The sequence below is a fragment of the Styela clava genome, chromosome 10, assembly GCF_964204865.1.
Source record: "Styela clava chromosome 10, kaStyClav1.hap1.2, whole genome shotgun sequence".
In the NCBI taxonomy this organism is placed as follows: Eukaryota; Metazoa; Chordata; class Ascidiacea; order Stolidobranchia; family Styelidae; genus Styela; species Styela clava.
In genome coordinates, this window is record NC_135259.1 from 2,894,421 (window position 1) to 2,912,721 (window position 18,301).

General features: G+C 33.5%; 1 protein-coding gene across 4 annotated transcripts; it reads right to left on the reverse strand.

The window, feature by feature from the left end:
- Positions 1-31: 31 nt before the first annotated feature.
- LOC144428243 (paladin-like) lies at positions 32-17,860 on the reverse strand. 4 transcript variants are annotated; one of them, XM_078117199.1, is made up of 25 exons: positions 17,742-17,860; positions 15,561-15,710; positions 14,402-14,518; positions 14,079-14,189; positions 12,900-13,076; positions 12,137-12,298; positions 11,661-11,821; positions 11,478-11,553; positions 10,680-10,861; positions 10,389-10,500; positions 9,973-10,144; positions 9,535-9,616; positions 8,729-8,843; positions 8,326-8,448; positions 7,308-7,406; positions 6,761-6,906; positions 6,508-6,586; positions 5,240-5,324; positions 4,825-4,946; positions 4,385-4,525; positions 3,796-3,882; positions 3,275-3,415; positions 1,049-1,207; positions 523-706; positions 32-276 (listed from the first exon to the last, which is right to left on the reverse strand). In XM_078117199.1, the coding sequence occupies exons 1-25, from the start codon at positions 17,754-17,756 to the stop codon at positions 248-250; spliced, it is 3,027 nt and encodes a 1,008-aa protein (XP_077973325.1). In that variant the 5' UTR covers positions 17,757-17,860; the 3' UTR covers positions 32-247. The 4 variants fall into 4 exon arrangements, with proteins under 4 accessions (XP_077973325.1, XP_077973324.1, XP_077973327.1 ...); XM_078117198.1 differs by having other exon boundaries at positions 9,967-10,144; XM_078117201.1 differs by lacking the exon at positions 17,742-17,860 and adding an exon at positions 17,200-17,323 and having other exon boundaries at positions 9,967-10,144.
- Positions 17,861-18,301: the final 441 nt, after the last annotated feature.

Sequence of the window (18,301 nt, forward strand, 5' to 3'; positions counted from 1 at the left end):
TATAATATCATTCATATGAAAGCTAAACTCACTGATATTGAGATCAAAATCTGTAATCGTATGACATCTATTATTCTAACAGCTCATAGATTAAAATAACAATAAAATAATAGAAAATAATAAAAACAAAAATAAAATTTAGGGTTTTGGTTTTAAAGCAAAAAAACACACAAATGAACAACATAATTTTGTTTTGTTTCCAAATGTTTCTTCCGTTTGTCAATTTTAAGCTGAAACCACTGCGAACTTAGTAAGTAGGAGAATCGGGAAACGTGTCTGAAATATAAGAGTCTTAAGTAAAGCACGAACAAAAATGGCATTGTAGACCTAGAAAAATTCATAATGTTAAGGTTGTTCAAAAACTGTAATAATACATACGTATATGTAAAAAATTTGTAAACAAATTTGATGTATATTTCAACATGAAAGTGAAGTAACTTCAGTTACAGTTTTTGGGTAATCGTAATAATTTCAATGCGATTAACTGCAATAACATCAATAAAAATTGCTAGACATACGTACCGAGACTTTCTATTCTTGGGCGAACACATCTGTGACTTGTATTGGGTGATTCACACATCACATTCCTCATCAAAGTTCTGGTCGACAGCCATCTGTTTCTTAGTAAATTCATTGGGTAATCTTCTCCGAATGTCATAAATCCAAAGTTATCCAAAACATTCAAAACGCCAAGTCTAGCTGCATACTAAAATTTCAAAACATGTTAACATAGTACATATACATTTATTAGTCGGAAGCTGATGTTGTTGTCACTAATTTACATAATAGTCTGTACCAGTTCAAGATTTATTCAGTGACACGAACCACCTTTTACTTTAAACAGTTTGAAGGATGATCTAAGATTGATTCATCGGGAACTTTTTAAGTAGAAGAGATACTTAAAGACAAATAAAATACGGCGATCAATCGAAATTGACATTTAATTCTTTTGACAACATTACTTGTGATTATTTAGTGCAAATGATATTACGAATATGTGACCAAAGACAAAGTAAACGCATCACTTCAGATTTACTCTAGAACTTACTTGTGTCATCCACTGATCAAATGTCATAGTTCTCCAGCAATCCTTTTTTTGTTGATGTAAGTAGGTATTAAAAAGTATCAAAAACACATAAAATTCAAGTCCCATGTAGCTTTTATGCTTCATTGGTAAAGCATCGTTTGCGTCCTTGGCTTTTTTGGCCTAAAAGTGAAGAAAAATGTATTGTACTACAACAGCGTTTCCCAACCTTTTTTGGTAGCGGACTATTTTCTCACTGGCGAAAACCTTTGCGGACTCAACGTGCGTTTATTGCAAATGTACTCGGTGTGAAAAAGTAATAAAACCAAACACAACAGAATTTTAATGATTTCCAAAATCGGAAATTCGTCGCAATTGCGCGTTTGTTAAAAGAGTCGACTTTTTAGTGTATAAATGGCCTTTTCTGTCGCACAATAATCAAATCCACGACAGCGACGAGAATTTAAAATTTCTTTCTATTTTTATTTAATTGTGTTCATGGTCACTCGCGGTCGCGTCGACTTATGACAAGATGAGAGCATTACTTCTTTAAAATGCCACCGCTCTCTGCGAACATAATAATATGAGAATATATTGCCCGATTATTACTTATCGATCTTAAGATCTGTAAGTATATTGATAGGTATTTGTCTGTCTGTGTGTGTGTCTGTTAGATGAATGCGATATCTCGCGAATGCGATGTTGAATCTGCTCCAAATTTTGCATGTGCATTCATCTTATCTCGGACCAGAAACCTATTGATTTTGGGCGAATTATGTCGTATAATTAGCGAGTTATCAATCAATTATTGATATAGTGATCTAGATTTTTGTAAAGCGAGAGAATTTTGAGACCCGCCGAGTGTGTGTGTGCGATGCGCAGTGCGCAAGTTACAAGAGCGGATGAATCGAAACTGCAGTTTCTGTTTTGGGGGATCCCCTAACTATCGATCGATAAGTCTTCGGTTTCCAACCGATATTCTCGTATTTAGTTTTGATACATATTTTTTGCGATCTTGCGAATTTGTTATCGCCGTTACAAAATTTCTACTACCTGCTATGAATTCCCAGAAAGTACAACTTGATTCAGTATTTAATAAAAATATAATCAAAAGATATATATTAGTAAATCAAAAAAATTATTCATCGCCTTGCGTGAAGTCATATATTATCATATGTGTGATCCTAATTTTGATCATTTTAATCTGCGGTTGTGTTGACGAAATAAAAGCAATACCACTCAGGAAATATCATGACAATCCGTGGACACAAAAATGCGTGGTAAAGTGCCCGATTATATTTTGTTTTGATTCGTATTTTTGTAAATTCGACAAATCTGAGCTGTTCGTACAACACTTACGGCGCTCCAGTACTGTACGTACCAGTGAGGAGACAGTAAAGAAAATAATCCGAAGGGGAAAAGCCATTACTACAGTATACTTACTACAGTAGCACCCAAAATTTTGCGATTTGCAATGTATAAAAAAGCGTTTGAATCCGACAAATCTGAGCTATTTGTACAACACTTACGGCGCTCCAGTACTGTACGTACCAGTGTGGAGACAGTAAAGCAAATAATCTTAAGGGAAAAAGCTCTTACTACAGTATACTATAGTAGCCCCCGAAATTTTGCGATTTGCAATGTATAAAAAAGCGTTTTTAATCTGTCGTGGACCATTTTAAAACAAAACTTATGGTGTTCTCCATTTTATTTTTAGTATTGCCGCTTTTCAATTAAGAAAATTTAGGTTGCCACCATTGATTCCTAGTTATTCCTAGTTGTTCAAGCGCGCGAGAAACACCATTTAGGTATCTATCCACGCGTGTGTTCGTCGGAAATCCGTGAGTTGTGAAATCCAATCGTTTGATTAAGCGACGCGAAAGTGACCTGTCGCATCACCTTTACCAAATTTTCGAATAGTAAATTGATATTCTAATAGTTGAATATATGCCCAGCTCTACTCAGTATCCAGTAAATATTGAATCGACTAATGTTATGTGAATAAACTTGCTTTTTATGTTTTATGTAAATTCTAACGTAAATCGTAACTTGGCTGATTGTAAAGTTTCGCAAAAACGTTTGCGCCCGCAGTGAATTTCTGGCTCGTTGCGGACTCATTCAAACACTCCGCGGACTCATTTGAGACCGCGGACTCGGGTTGGGAAACACTGTACTACAAGCAGGAACCTGTAACAGTTTTCTTCCATGTTATTCGCAATCGATAGGTAAGCTACTAATTCTAATTTTTACCTTTTTATATGACGGATTGAGATGCTCCCGCAAATGATAATGCATTGTACTCATACTTTCATGACAAAGATCAAGAGCGACATCAACTTCCTTTTTTCGTGAATGGAATTCCGGTAGAATTTGGGTGAGTTCAAGAACAACCTGAGAAAACAAATTGATGCCGGACTGTCATTGCACAGGGAAGTCATTAATTATGAGTTTGACTGATCATATTTGTTTAGTTGGTTTGCGAATAAGTAAATGTAACATGATATGCGGTAATTTGGCTTCAGCCATGGCGTTAAGCAAAGTTTGGCATGAAAGTATTCACATATTAATATACGAGACACTGCTGAATGGGACTCTGAGAATAGGCATATTTAAAATAGTATATTGCCGGTCTTTGGCGTTATGAAACTTAGTGTAGAATCTGTAGATGATATTGCAGCTTTATAATCAAACAGCATTGTAGAGATGTATTTAAAAATAAACCTATGGCTATTGAATTGAATTGAAAGAAAAATAATTTATCTTCACCCAACCTTGAATTCTCCTCGAGTAAATTGTGCATCAGGAGCCCAGGAATCAACCGAAATGGATGTTGGAGGTTCCAAGTCAAGTTCAAATTTCTTAAAATAACATAACAGGTGTTTGCGCACACATGTATTACATACTTATAAAATGTGACAAGCAAAATGATTACTAATACATAACATAGGCATGATCGTCGGTTCGTAGGGTTCAATCCCACGCGAGGATAATTATGTGCGAGAGGATTGCTGGAATCCTTGCCGCCGTAGGGTGTTTCAAGTAACCGCTGGTCGGTTACGGCTTTCTCCACCATCAAGTTCAAGCATCTGAAAACAAATAAATCGCATACCCGACATAGACTGGTAATCGGACGAGAGAGGCCGTGGCTCACCATATGATTAAGCCGTTATATCTGCTTATCTCTCCCCCGGGATAAATGTGTATGTAAATCCGGCAGCAATAATCATTGTCACATAATATACTGAAAGTGCTTGCTTTGCGTAATTTGCGAGATGTATAGATTTGTAAAGTATATTCGATATACTCTAGTCTGATGGAATTGAAAAACGACTTATGTAGCAATAGTTTAATTATACTCACATTCAAGTGCGTCAAAATCAATAGACCCGCGACCATCATATTTGTTGATCTTTTCTTGCCATTTTGACAAAAGAATATATAAGCAGCATCTGAGTTCAATTGCTCGGAATCCCGTATGATTTGTACTAATTTATCGAAACACTGAAAGAAAATATTGGTGAAAATGTTCAGTATTTCCAAGGTAGTATTGTAACGAACGCTAAACATATTATGAAGCAAATTTGAAGATGAAATAGAATTTATTTCCATGAAGTGATTCTCCTTTTTAAAACTTTTATAATCTGTGAATGTATTTTCTGTACGTATGATCTTTTTATTTTTTTTAATGTTAAATTTGTACTAAAGTTTTTAGACATGTTTTAAACTTTAAATATGTAGACTTGTTCACAAAAACACAGCCTATTGTCATGCCAACGAATCACAGAAATAAATTATTTAACCTCAAATCTTGGTATTCTGTATTTTGGAAGAGGAATTCTCTGGTAAAATATTTCTCCACAATCTTTATTTGCGTCCATCAAATTGAGATCATTGATAACTTCCGAAGTAGTTTTTAATGTATCTATAAAAATAAATTGATGACCAAAATAATAATTTCACGAAAAAAAAATCAAGAAAATTTGAAATGTAAAAAAGCGTGATGCTTTATTGTTTTGTGGCCGGCATTTGACACCAGTTTAATAATGATTTCACAGATGAGTTTAGGGTATAGGTTATCACTTTGTTCGTAACTGCAAACAAGCTATTTTTGATTACTGTGAATATTGGTTATATTAATAGAAAATAGGAGATTACGGCACAAAATGTGGTTACATATGAAAATATGACAAACCAATATAAATTGAATCAGTTTACCTGGATGCTCATCGGAAGGAAGACCGATAAACTCAACAATACTTGGAATCTCTTCCATCGCATTTCTCACGTGATCTTCAACTTCCTAAAATGTTGAAATATGAACGCATTGGAGGTAAATTGCCTTTTATAATCGTTCGATATTATCTAGATGTAACGAATGTTTACCGTTGTTGATCACGTCCACTATAAAGCCTGGTGAAAGTATCGTTGCGAATTGTTTCTATATCTATAGACATCAATGACTTGAGCTAATATAAAAGCTTGCGACCTTTTTTGTGCATCATTTAAGCTTAATACTTTTGGCCTAAGGTCCTGTTTAGTGCGAAATTATAAAACATCGCATAAAATGGCATAGGCGTTATCAAGTTGTTATTTAGTTCATAATAGGAAAGGTGTTAAGATTGGGTTGATTTGTGTTTGCTTTTTTCCTTTTACTATTTCGGTTTATCATCTGTATCTGTTTTTGTTGTACGTCTCAAAGTACAAGATAAAACATAGATACAATAAATGGTTCGAACATGTTTTTAGTTATATGCAGTATATGCAGAAGTGCATTTGGTTGTATTGACAGTACCTCTTCGCGACCGATCTCCTAATGTACAGTTAAGTATTTTAATCATTGATTGTGACACGTGTTAAAATTGCCATGGTCGAGTAATATATGCATCACTTTGACTCTACGTTGTATCTTGTCGTCGGAAAATTGCATCCCTTCAATCGATCGATATACTTAATTTAGTAGAAAGCATTGAAATTTCGTTAATGGAGCGCCAATTTATTAAATTCCCGGTATGTCGCTACCTACCTCGCTTGGAACCACTATTTTACTTATCAAAATTTATTCGATATGTTTCATATTATGTTGTTTGGTTACCGTGAGTATAATCATTTATATGTAATGTTCATTTGTTCGTGTACACTGAGTTCCACACGGTAACACTATCGTTCAGTACCAAGGCTTATTTACAGCCTGAGAGACTTTGTATCAGAAAAAATAAACAGGCGCGGAGTGTTGGGTATAGACAGTGCCCGAGGTTTGATTATTTGACTGCAATAAATAATGAACACGAGCGTTATTTGAAATTTTGAGCGATTGGGCGACACATAACAAATACTGTGCACTCGAATAAATATTCCCTAGTTATCCGCTCTGTGGTTGCAATCCTACCATCATATTCATGTAATATAATATTTTCACCAACTTGTAAATGATAATTGTGGATCTTAACATTCCAATCAGGTAAATATAATTTCAAACAGCATACCTCGATCATATCAGCTTTTGCTCCATGCATACACGGTATTGCACCTACACTAAGCTCCCATTGACTGTTTTCTTTTTCTCTGTGGATAAACGAAAAGTTGAACATTAAATTAATTAGTTAGTATAAAGACGATAAGCAATTTTCAAGTTTAAGTAATAAATGTTGAGAAAATGAAATGTTGAGATTTTGTGCAGTAATGCGATACTTTTAGTATTGTAGTTATGAGTTTTAGTAGTGGAACAAAGAATCTTACTCCGACGTAGATATTTCTCCCTTTTCCTCATCGACATTGTTGCAAGTATAGAAAACGCTTTCTTGTCTGACGTTAATGAAGAATAGTCTTTTGTAACGTTTCCTCGATTGCGGTCCAGATAATCTTTTGACCAGTTGGGAAAATCGCTGAATATACCATACCCATAACATGAATTGGTAGTCACAACAAACGAATTTCATTATCTATGGATTTTTTTACATGCAGCTACTTTCTTGCGCAGAGGTAATGCAGCAAAAACAGAATAACGAATTGGCAATACCATGGAACTTGATTGCATAAATATTCCTTATTCCTGATTAAAAACTAATATATTTTCAAATCAAACAAACAACAACTTTCATATTAGATTCGATCTATGAGTGTTATTGAACAAAAATGTACTTAATTCTCCATTGACTTTGATGCTTCTAATTGACGTAGTTAAATTTTTTTACGAATAAAACATTTTTCTTAATCTGACAATATATAACTGATCAATGCATTTTCTTTGCCTGAAATGACATTTTTATGCTATCTGTTGTCATACCTTTGGAGTAGTTTGTGCAATTCCGTAGATTGGAACTCCAACAATGCGATGGTATGTTGGATCAAATGGTATGTCACATCGTAGTTCTGGTTGACGTTTCTGTGTATAAAAATGCATAAATTTAAAACCAAAAAATGAACAAGATTTTATCGAAAAATGTACACATCAAAGTCACGCTATACAATTGCCAACGATACTCCACACGTTTACCAGAGTTAGCGTTGTAGAATTATATTCAACTATGAATAAAAACAGAAGCTCGAAATTGGAGGTCGAAAAGAATATTTAAAACAAAATGTCGGCCTGTCGGTATTACACGCAATTGTCTCTATTTTAAGCAGATTTTGAAAGTTGATAAATGATCGACTTTTCACAATTTGGACGAACAATTTTACAGAATTTGGGTTTTATCGATATGAAATTTCGGAATAAAATTCACTAAAAAAATAATTTCGTTTAGAGCTTCTGAAGGTATATCACAAATCGAAAAATTCGGGAATGTTTTTTTCTATTTTTCATTTGGGAAAGCATATTCAATATGGTAGATTACGCAAAAAAGTTATTTAAATGAACTATGGGTCGCGACCCCAAATTGGGTGGCCTGAAAATTATTTTGGGGTTACTTGTTTTTTCAACAAAAAACTTGGAAGTTACTGCTTCTATTTTCAAGGTTATTTTATATTTGCATTGAAGTGTTGCTCAATAGCAATTGTATATATATGAGTAAGAAAACTTGGCAGCTTCTATTTTGCTTAGTGAAGCCACGCCACGATTTTAAAAACTCGCTTATTGCAAATAAGCTCAGCTTTCTTACTTTGAGTTAATTTTCGGAAAAATAAAGTCGGGTTGGGAACCACTGACCTAGCCATCGCCTACCTCAATATTTGATAATTTATAGTATCCTAAAGAAATAGAGAAGTCGTTGTAACCCCATTTTTAAATTGATTTCTGCTTCATTCTATCCGTGCTTAAAGCCATATTCCGCAAAAGCATTTTCATAAATAATTCAACTCCTTACCAAAATCCAATGTTCCTCATTGACTTCCATTTCACAAGATGATCCCGCTTGAGATAAGTCAAAAATAAGACTGGGCTGTTTTACCAACCATTCTGAAAACGATTTTTGAAATGACAGCTTCGCCTGCAAATTGGTATAATGTTGGTGTTTAATAGACGCAATAATATTGATTTTGTGTCTTGTATATAGAAATGCAGTCAATGACTGAGTTATTATTTCGTGATATCTTGCGATCAGGCGTACGACAAAAGTCACTAATTAGTATCGGTAAAACCAGAAAACCAAAGATCCGATGTGTTATTCGCGTAAAAGTTCAAAACAATGCCAAAAAAGAATGAATCTGAAGCTGGAAATCACCAAGAAAAATCCGATTTTACTCGTCTATCGATCTGTAGTACTTTACCTGCTCTAGTACATAAGCCCGGAATACAAGAAGATAGTAGTACAAATTTGAATCCAGAAGAAGAACTTTCAGTAAATGTTCCTCATCGCAAACTTCATAACGAATAAGTTTTCCACTGAATGAAAATACTATTATTAAAATTAGCGCACATTTTTTATCCTAAAATTCAATGTTCTTATTTTTTTGCACGTTATGAATTGGACTAGAATTTTGTAATTGAATTTTTAGTATTTCCACGTCTAAAAAATTGTTTTGTGTGTACTAATCCTATGTGTATACTTGAACAAATCCTAATACAGTGAGATTTATAATGAAAATTACTATAGAGAAGTCAAGGTTTGTTATTGCAATTATGCAAGATGTTTAATAACCTGCCAACAAAATTATAGTATTGAATTCGGTGCAACGTTGCCTAAAATAGATTCTAAATTATTTCAATCTCAATTTTCCTCCTTTTATCTATATCTAATAAATTATAAAATATTTATCAAACTTCATATTTCCATCAGAATTGGATAAGATTGTTAATGGAATCTCGACAAAGTTCTGATGAGCATAGTTTTCAATATTTCATGATGCATTAAAAAAGGTAATGGAAGTAAACAATGCCAAATATTGATTATGTTATGTCCGCAAAAACATTATAGAGTATGTCAAAATTTTGCATCGTGTATTATCAACTGGCATCAACCCGCACTAGATTTTTGTTTTAACTGTATTTTAAGTGCTTTTGCAATAATTTGAGTCAGATCAGTCAAAAACTGTTCAGTAAAAAAGTGAATACAAATTTAAAAAGATCACTTTACCTTTGCGCTTGTTCTCTAATCTTCTTTGGGTCCATCAGACTGAGTTCAGAAATATCTCGTAACGTCAGGTTTGCGTTGTTACCTACAGCAGTGAGTAAATGATTTTATTTGAAAAATACCTGACCTCTGCTATCTTGGAAAACGTTTAAAATAAGGAATATATATATATAGTACAAATTTTATATTTTTATACATATGTATAGTGATGATAATTCGTATATAGTATATAAACATGTGAATTGGTATTCCCATGTCGCCGAAACATTTGGTTTTGTGAACCAAGATGATATGTATGGCAACTGTGCATATACTAAAATGAAATATATGCTTCTATTTCAAATTGGTTTCAATAGGCTATTTTGAATTAAGTGGCTTTTACAAAACAACTTTAAAAAATAAATTTATAAAAAATAAATTTATTCAAAAGTTAACCTTCACCGTGGCAATCTATATCAACTGATTCGTTTCTTGATATCGACTGTCGAATGTCCCGTTTCAATCTCCCCATCAGAGCGATATTCATTTTCTTATTTTGTTGATTACAGATTACATCTTTAAGAATGAATGAGAGTATTGCTGGTGTTGATGTACAAGCGATGGATGTATCAATCTAAATGGTTTATTTAGAATAAAAACAAATTTTCGTTTAAGTGAGATGGTATGTTATAGACGAGGTAACTACAGGTACAGAGAAAGTTATTCTTTTAGTAGTTATTAGATGCTTAATCTTGAATTTAATTCATTAAAACTTTTGAAAAACATCGATGATTGTCTGCTCTTGTAAATTCAAAGTATATTGCATCGGGGTTTTAAAAACCCTGAATAAAATACAAAGTAATCATCATTTTACTCACTTCTAATCGTAGTGAATTGTTTTTTTGTGACCACGAATCAAGTAGTTTGCTGATGACGTACTCTCTCCACGGAATGCTATTTTGTATCTTTTGAACGCGAGATCGTGAAGCACTATAAATTAAAACAAAATCAAAATTTTGTAATTATATATATCAGCATCTAATGATACTTTCCTTATATAGAATAATTTGAATAAACCTGTTTCTTTCGTGTTTTGAATATCAGTACAATAAAACAAATGACAAATGGAAGTAATTGAGAAGAATAGGAATAGATTAAAGTTTCCTTACCCTGCCTTGAATCGATGGCCGGCCTTAATAACCGAGGCGTCGTTTTTATCCTTGTTAGTTTTGTCCAGTGTAATAGGCATGTCTGATGCAAGCAGGGCCATTAGGGCTGCTAATGTTGCCGGTCCTTCTCCAGTTAATCCTTGAAATACGATTGCACTTTCTCCTTTGTGCACGTTAACCTCCTGGGAATTGATGTAAACCATCGAGTTATCCGGTTACTTTAAATATTTTATCATTTGCATAAATATTTTTAAAAGTGCAAGAAATTTTGCAATTTCTATAATTTTAGCTAAGAAAATGAGTCAAAAGAATTCCCCACAAATTATGAGTCCCTAGAGATGTAAAAACATCATTTTATACGTCCATGTATTATCTTGTTGTTTTTTAGCTTATAACTTATTCGACGATAGTTTCATTCGATATTGTTAATAATCTTCAACCTCTTGTTGATAAAGTATTTGTTTGAATTACTAATGGCTTATGCGGGCTTGAAAGAACACACAATGTTTTCGGAAAAATTCAATTTGTTCCGCGGGTGCAAAATCTCCCCGATGTCGTCAATATCATTGTTGCGCACCCGACATGTTGACAAAGGTATCAATTAAGGAACAAATTGTAAATTGAGATCGAAAAGTATATACATTCTCACTGGTTTTGACTCGCAATGCTGTGCTACGAAGTGTTCGTTTGGAAGTTACGTGGACAGTATTACATTAAAATCGCAAATGAAATTCGCACTGTGATCGTGGGCAGAAGATACAAAAATAAAATACTCATTTCTACCAGCTAACGTTTTACCTTGAGAATGTGAATTAAGGAATCCAGCCACTCCGATGAAGGCTCATCCATGTTCGGAAGAACCAAGCGTACATATCTAAATAAAGGAATTTATATAATAAGAATAAGGTATTACAAAAGTGGACATAAGATATTACAAAAGTGATATCCAAAGGATAGCAATATAAAAGAATGGAAACTCACTTAAAATTATCATGTTCCGATTGTAGTTTTGCGTATAGTTGTCTGGAAGTGACCAAGTCATCAAGTTGTTTGGTTTGATACATATGCGGTTCGTCTGGAGATGAGTCCAATACATTGTAATAGTAAAACAAGCCCGAATTTGATGATGCAATTCTAAGTGCCTATTTAAAAGGATTTTGCAGTTAAACCAGCACGCAGAATCAATTATTTAATGCTTGCCGTTTCCTGGCTGTAATCTTGAACATAAGTTTGTGTAAAGACAGATTTTATCTGCTGATATTAACAACCATCTTATCTAAGATCACATCTCAGTTACATTATTATAGAAAGCTACATGGTCTGGGAGGACTGGTATAATAAAATTTCGCATACGATAGAATGCCATTGATTTTACTTGATGGATGTAGATAATATTAGCTGCATGCAGGACATTGGAAGTATGCCAAATATAAAGTATATTTACATAATTCTTATACCTGCATTTGTATCTCACGTTCGGCATCATGTAACTCTTTTTGTGTTTTATAAATTCGCGAATCGGAATTTTTGATCATGCTGAATCCAGAGTATGGAATGAAATCTCCACTTCGACGCAGGAATAACGTCGGTACCGCACGGACATTGACATAATAGATCAGCTGAAACAAAAAAAAAATAGCGCTCATACTACCAGAGATCGAATGTATAATGTAGATGAAAGTAATGACTCGAACAGCCACTCAAGCTAACAAAACGGCTTAGGTTTTCAATCTGTAAACTATTTGAAGGATGTGCTATCGATTGGCGTGATCATCTGTTTCTTTTTCTGTGGCTTTGAGCCACTGGATTGGAATGCGTTTTGACAGATTCGGATCCGAATCATTGGAAAGGCAGATTAAAAGTAAAAATTAACGAAGTTCAAATGCTTTTCAGTACCATAGAGCTCTTCAATGATTTTTCTGAAGGTTGCGCACAACTTGAAATAAACAAAATCACCTGTGAGTCATGATGAAGTTCGCAATAAACTGCAATTTTGCAATTTTGTAAATTTATATGGATTTTCGTTCTGGCTTTGACGGACGGGTTTGGAATCAAATTCATTTACCAAAAAGTCATTCCTAAATATCATGCCTAGAGCAGATTATCTATTAATATTAAAGATTCTGACACTATTTTATTGATTGAACATCAAACGAATAAGATTTGACATTAAACAAGCGAGTTCCCTTTCAACTTTGGTGTCACATTACATAATCTAACCTGATGTTTCGAAAACAACGTTGACATAAATTTCTGTAACCCATTCATTGTAGGCTGGCCTATAGCATACAAGGTCGGCGATGTTTCCATAACTCGTAGGTTAGGAACACCGTGTGTAAACAGTGTTTCGTGTCTATCGATTCCTACAAAATGATCTTTTAGGAGAAAAAATTTGTCCTGTAAAAATAAAATTGATATTGTATGTTGGTAATTTAAATAAATAGAATTTGAAAAATAAGTGTTATAAAAAATCTGTATTTTCTCTTCGTATTTTCTACATTGACATACATTGATTCGTGTATATATAATTATGGTCGAACCTTTCGTTATGGCACACACACAACACACAAAAAACACACATTTAAAACACACAATTTCGATGCACCAAAATTGAGAATAACAAAAAAAGTTGGGTAGATATAGACAGCCGAGGAACACCAGTTGAATATATTATAGTTGAAACAAAATGATTTTATCAACAGCGCTTCCAAAGTATCGATGCGTGGAAAGGTTACTCTTATCACACACCAGAAGTGCTTTACGTGGAATAATGCATATAAATCGGCATGTAATTGCAAGCAATTACTGCAGGTACGTCTACCTGGTAACGTATGTCCGCTTATTTCGTTTATAAAATATTTATTGCTTATTGTGTTATTATCTTTCCGAACGCATTATAGAATCAATATGGGAATTACATTGAATGTTTGATCCTCAAATAATTGGATTAACCTGAAAGCTTTGACGTTAAAAATAAGGCGATTTGAACGTTTCAAAATATTTAAACGGTAGGCTTTTAAATCGAAATCAACAAACAAGCACTATCAAAATACTCTTTTAGTTGAAGTTAAATGCGTCATTTCACCACCATTTATATCAAGATTTTATTCAAGAAATTGCATTACGTATCAAAAATAAAAAATGAACACTTTATTTGCCGAAAATTTTCGACTAGATTGAAACTTGAACGCGTGAAACTGATATTAATGAACTCATCCTATTGATTGAAAACAATTATCGAAAGTTTTGTATTCATAACACACAAAAATTAATCATAAACTCGAGTTCTTCATTGCATCTGGCATTCGATTGCATCAATTAATCTATAACGGGATATTTTGCGACATTCGACCAATTGCTTGTTAAATAATAAAAAGCGTTGAGATATAATCATCATACCAGAAGAAGTTCATGTTCTGTTGACTGATCATGAAGTCTTCCAGTTACATTCTCTACGATAGCTCGCATCTGATATTCTTCCTTGCAGTTCTTGATCACCACTGGACCGATCTGTGGAATGATTACAAGATTAAAAAGTCAAAAATTGACTCTTCACTTCTGCGTTCTCGTGAATTTTGCTTTATTGACTGAAACTATTACGTCTAGAATGAAATTTAGAAAAATAGAAAAAGTATGTTGGTAAAACATCTAAATAAAATAAGTACAGTAACTCGCATAATGAAAAACATAAGTTTTTTGAATTATATTATTTTAAGATTTACCTTGTTATTAAGAACTGTACAGTCATTCTGCATGATGACGTTTCCAAAACTGAACTGTCGATTCAAATACAATGATTCCGTGAAACTGACTTCTGAGCCCGGCAAACTCCGTGTGTACTATTGTTTGACATGAATTAGGTAAAGAAGATTTTAAATGCAGACAATGAATAGGGAATTGGGATGAAAAAAATCAAAAAATCGATTACGATTCCGTTAGTTTTGCATATAATGTCTTCTGAGGGATTCAATTAAATACAAATTGAAACAGAAAAAAGTTTGGGGTATTGTGCAACATGCGTTCCCACAACATGAAAAATGAACGTTTTGATTACTTGGACACACCTTGGTAATCAAAATTTTTAACATTTTCTACTTTTTTCTGTTTTTCTGCTGATATTGAATTTAACTGACTCTAATAGGTGACTATGCCAACATGAATACCTTTACGTTTGAACAGTAAGAGGATCAGAAGATCATCAGCTCTACTATAAATCCGACGTCTCGAGAGGACTAACCCCACTGATAATATTATTGATGTATTTATAAACCCATTGATTTCATACTTAATATGATGTAACAGTTTACTTTAAATATTTATCGCACCTTCTAAGCATAACCTTTTATCGGATATATATGTAGATTGAGCGTCTAAAATAGACAAGGTCGCATAGTAACAGGTTATACACATTCATAGAAATTTGCTCAGAAATTTTCTTCGTTTAGGTGAAGACATATGAACCGGCGTGACTAAATGAATTTTCTGCATAATACGTTCAATTATATCCTCATAGTTCTGCCATATCAATCCATCGGACACTACAGTCAAACTAAAACAACATGATTGGGTATGCTATACGAGTATATGCTGTAAATACTGACCAGCCGTTTTTAGTTCGGTGCCCTTCGTAGATAAAATAATACAAATTTCAATAGGACAAAGTTTTGGAAATAAAAACCAGAATTTAAACGTGCATAAGATTAAGCCTGCTTTAGTGCGTTTACATCAAATACAAATTTTGTTATGAATATGTCAATACGAAACAACTAGTACTTCAATTGTATATGCAAAAATTAGTTAGCATTCGCGTGAGAGCAAAGTTTATAGCTCTAATATCATATAAACCACATATTAAAGATTTTATACAAAACGAGTACTTACTTTCCGAGTATTCGAAAATGAATATCTTTTTGAAGCAGCGTCAGTTCGTGCGGAACGTTGCTGTTCGTCGTTCTTTGACGCCCGAGAATCCGATCCGTTGGTTGATTTGTTCCCTTTGGAAGAACCAGGTGGATTTGGACACAATATAGACTAAATATAAAATATTGTTATCAACTGACTCTAATGGAGATTTTTATCCAACTGCGTTTTGTTAGCATTTTTCTCCATTTATGAGTCAAAAAACAACAACAAACATGAATATACTACATGCTTGGTGTTTTATTTTCATAATAATCGAATTTTGTAAGAGGGGGTATCATTTATATAAAGTTTTTTTGCTTCCCATATTGCCTGTTTGTCACAAAATGTGATTCTAAATTTACGATTCAGAGAAATAGTAGTACTTCGAGCATAATATGGGCAAAACAACTAGAATTCCAGAATAAATGCATATAAAGTTATCAAAAATTTGATTTTCGCTTAAATGAAGTGTAACAGCGAAGGCGGGCGGAATCTCACGATTTTCTATAAATAGGCTCTCTGGATAAATAAAATTATATATTTTTAGCGACATAACTATTTTCTGTATTTTCGTGCGAGCTTGTATATCTACATGCAAAGTTTAGCTATAATTTCTTCTGAACAGCATTGAGTAGTAAACTATATAACCAATTCCGGATATTTTCTGAATAAAATTTCAAAAACCTTAATCTAAATTTAATATATAACATGCATATATCACAAAAATCGTATATCGTGAGCGTGTCGTTAAGATATAAGCAAAAGATTCGCATAAAAGTATGGTATCTGGTTGAAAGAGAAGGTGAGCGATATTGTTGGTAAATAATAAGTAATAAATAAGAAAAGTAACAACAACTGTCTCGGGTTTGTTTGGGTGGTACAGCACGAACGCTACGCATTATTATAGTGTGTACAACTTTGCTAGAAAATATATATTCAAAAATACCTCAAGTGTCAACAAGAAAAGGGAAATCAAATATGTACAAATTCTATCGCGAAATACTAGAAATCGCATTATATAATATAACAGCTATTCACCAAACTGCCAGCTTTGCGTTGCTTTGTTCCGCTATTATATTTAAACATAAAAATCTTACCTGCATTTTGGTATGCAAACTATGAGTATAGTGTTAAACGTTAATTGAAGCGCCGTGAGTAGCCAGTACTATATTGATCTAAATGCGACGTCCAAACGCACAGACGATTCTAACAATGCCTTCGTATAGCGACCTAATAGGCATCGACTACAAATATTATGTTCGCGTTTGTCGAACTTTATTTTTTTCAATTTCCTTAAAATAATCAATGCACTAAGTTTCTCATGTGTGAACGAGATTTCATAATGAATTTATTAATTATCGGCGCTGTTGTTTAATTATTTAAGGGCATTATTAGTACGACGCATGCCGTCAAACATAATCGGGGACTCATCTGGAAGCGGCTCAAATATCGAGCTGTGCGCAACTTTTTTGCATATGGAGATCAAGTATGAAAAGTGCATTATACGCGTGTGTCATCTACAACCCAACACTGGTCAGAGATCTAAAATTCAATTAACACATCCGAGGTTTGTTCCAAACAACGGCAGTGAGTAAAGAAGAATAAAATATTACCATACCGTGCGTTTCAATGAACAGTAATTCCCGATTGGCTACGTCTCTTCAAGCTCGAGAGAGATTTGGGAAGGCAAAATCGATAGACCGTTCCGGCGATTAGTAAGGACGTCGAAAATAAAAATAGGGCAATAATTACCCCCAATTATCATATGTTTATACCGGCATGCAAAACATAATTAGCATGGGTATCATATGTTAATCACCATTAAATTATAATGTATTGACAACAACAAAATTTAAACAGGTTGGAGAAACTGTCTATTACGCTGGGTATATATAATTTAGCGGATGTAATACATATAATGTAATATGATTGCATTATACATAACCCCCTAGTACTAAATGTATCAATATTTACTAGAGTCTACATTATCATATTATTAACAATAAAATTCGGCTTCGAATAAAAAACGAGTAGCATTCAAAAGCAAGTTGAAATCAGATCAGGAAAAAAAGCTTTTTGCAATATTGAGCTACTTGCCCATTACTTCTAGGCGGTATTTTTAATAGAACATAACTCAAAATTAAATGCAACGGTACTTACCCAAAAGTCACCCATAATCTTTTAAACATTTACATCAAAATATTTTCCCCACAAATAAAGAGTAAGTGATCACCATGTTTTATTTTATAATCAATTAAATTAATATCTAAAATGTATATAATCTGCAAAAAGAATTACGTTAGGAGCCATGAAGGCATCCATTATGCCTTTGCTTTTGTATATTTAATGACTCTTTATATTTAAATTAAATCCCATTTGTGTTTTTCTGCCTACGATGTCGCTAGATTATGCCCTGTGTATTTTCTTACGTGTTATATGAGGCACTGTACAGAAAATCATGAAACGTAATATTATAGATCAAACATTCCCCGATTTCGTGTATTCAAATATATGCCAGAGGGTTAGGGCTGGGGGTGGGTTTTTATTAAGCTCTGTTCCGCCTCTCGGGACTAGGGCCGGTCCGTTTTCTGATACCATGGCAATTCATTGTAGTGCAGTAATAGGTATCAAATATATTTCAGTATAATGAGCGGAAGTAAACTGTATTTTACGTAAATGTACATGTCAATGTCTAACGTCATAATAATCACAGTTTGCGA

Coding starts and splice junctions, on each gene's coding strand:
- LOC144428243 (XM_078117198.1), bottom strand. Junction 11,554..11,660: donor TCGGAACATGATAATTTTAA/GTGAGTTTCCAT, acceptor TCCTTTATTTAG/ATATGTACGCTTGGTTCTTC. Junction 10,145..10,388: donor ACAATTCACTACGATTAGAA/GTGAGTAAAATG, acceptor TAAACCATTTAG/ATTGATACATCCATCGCTTG.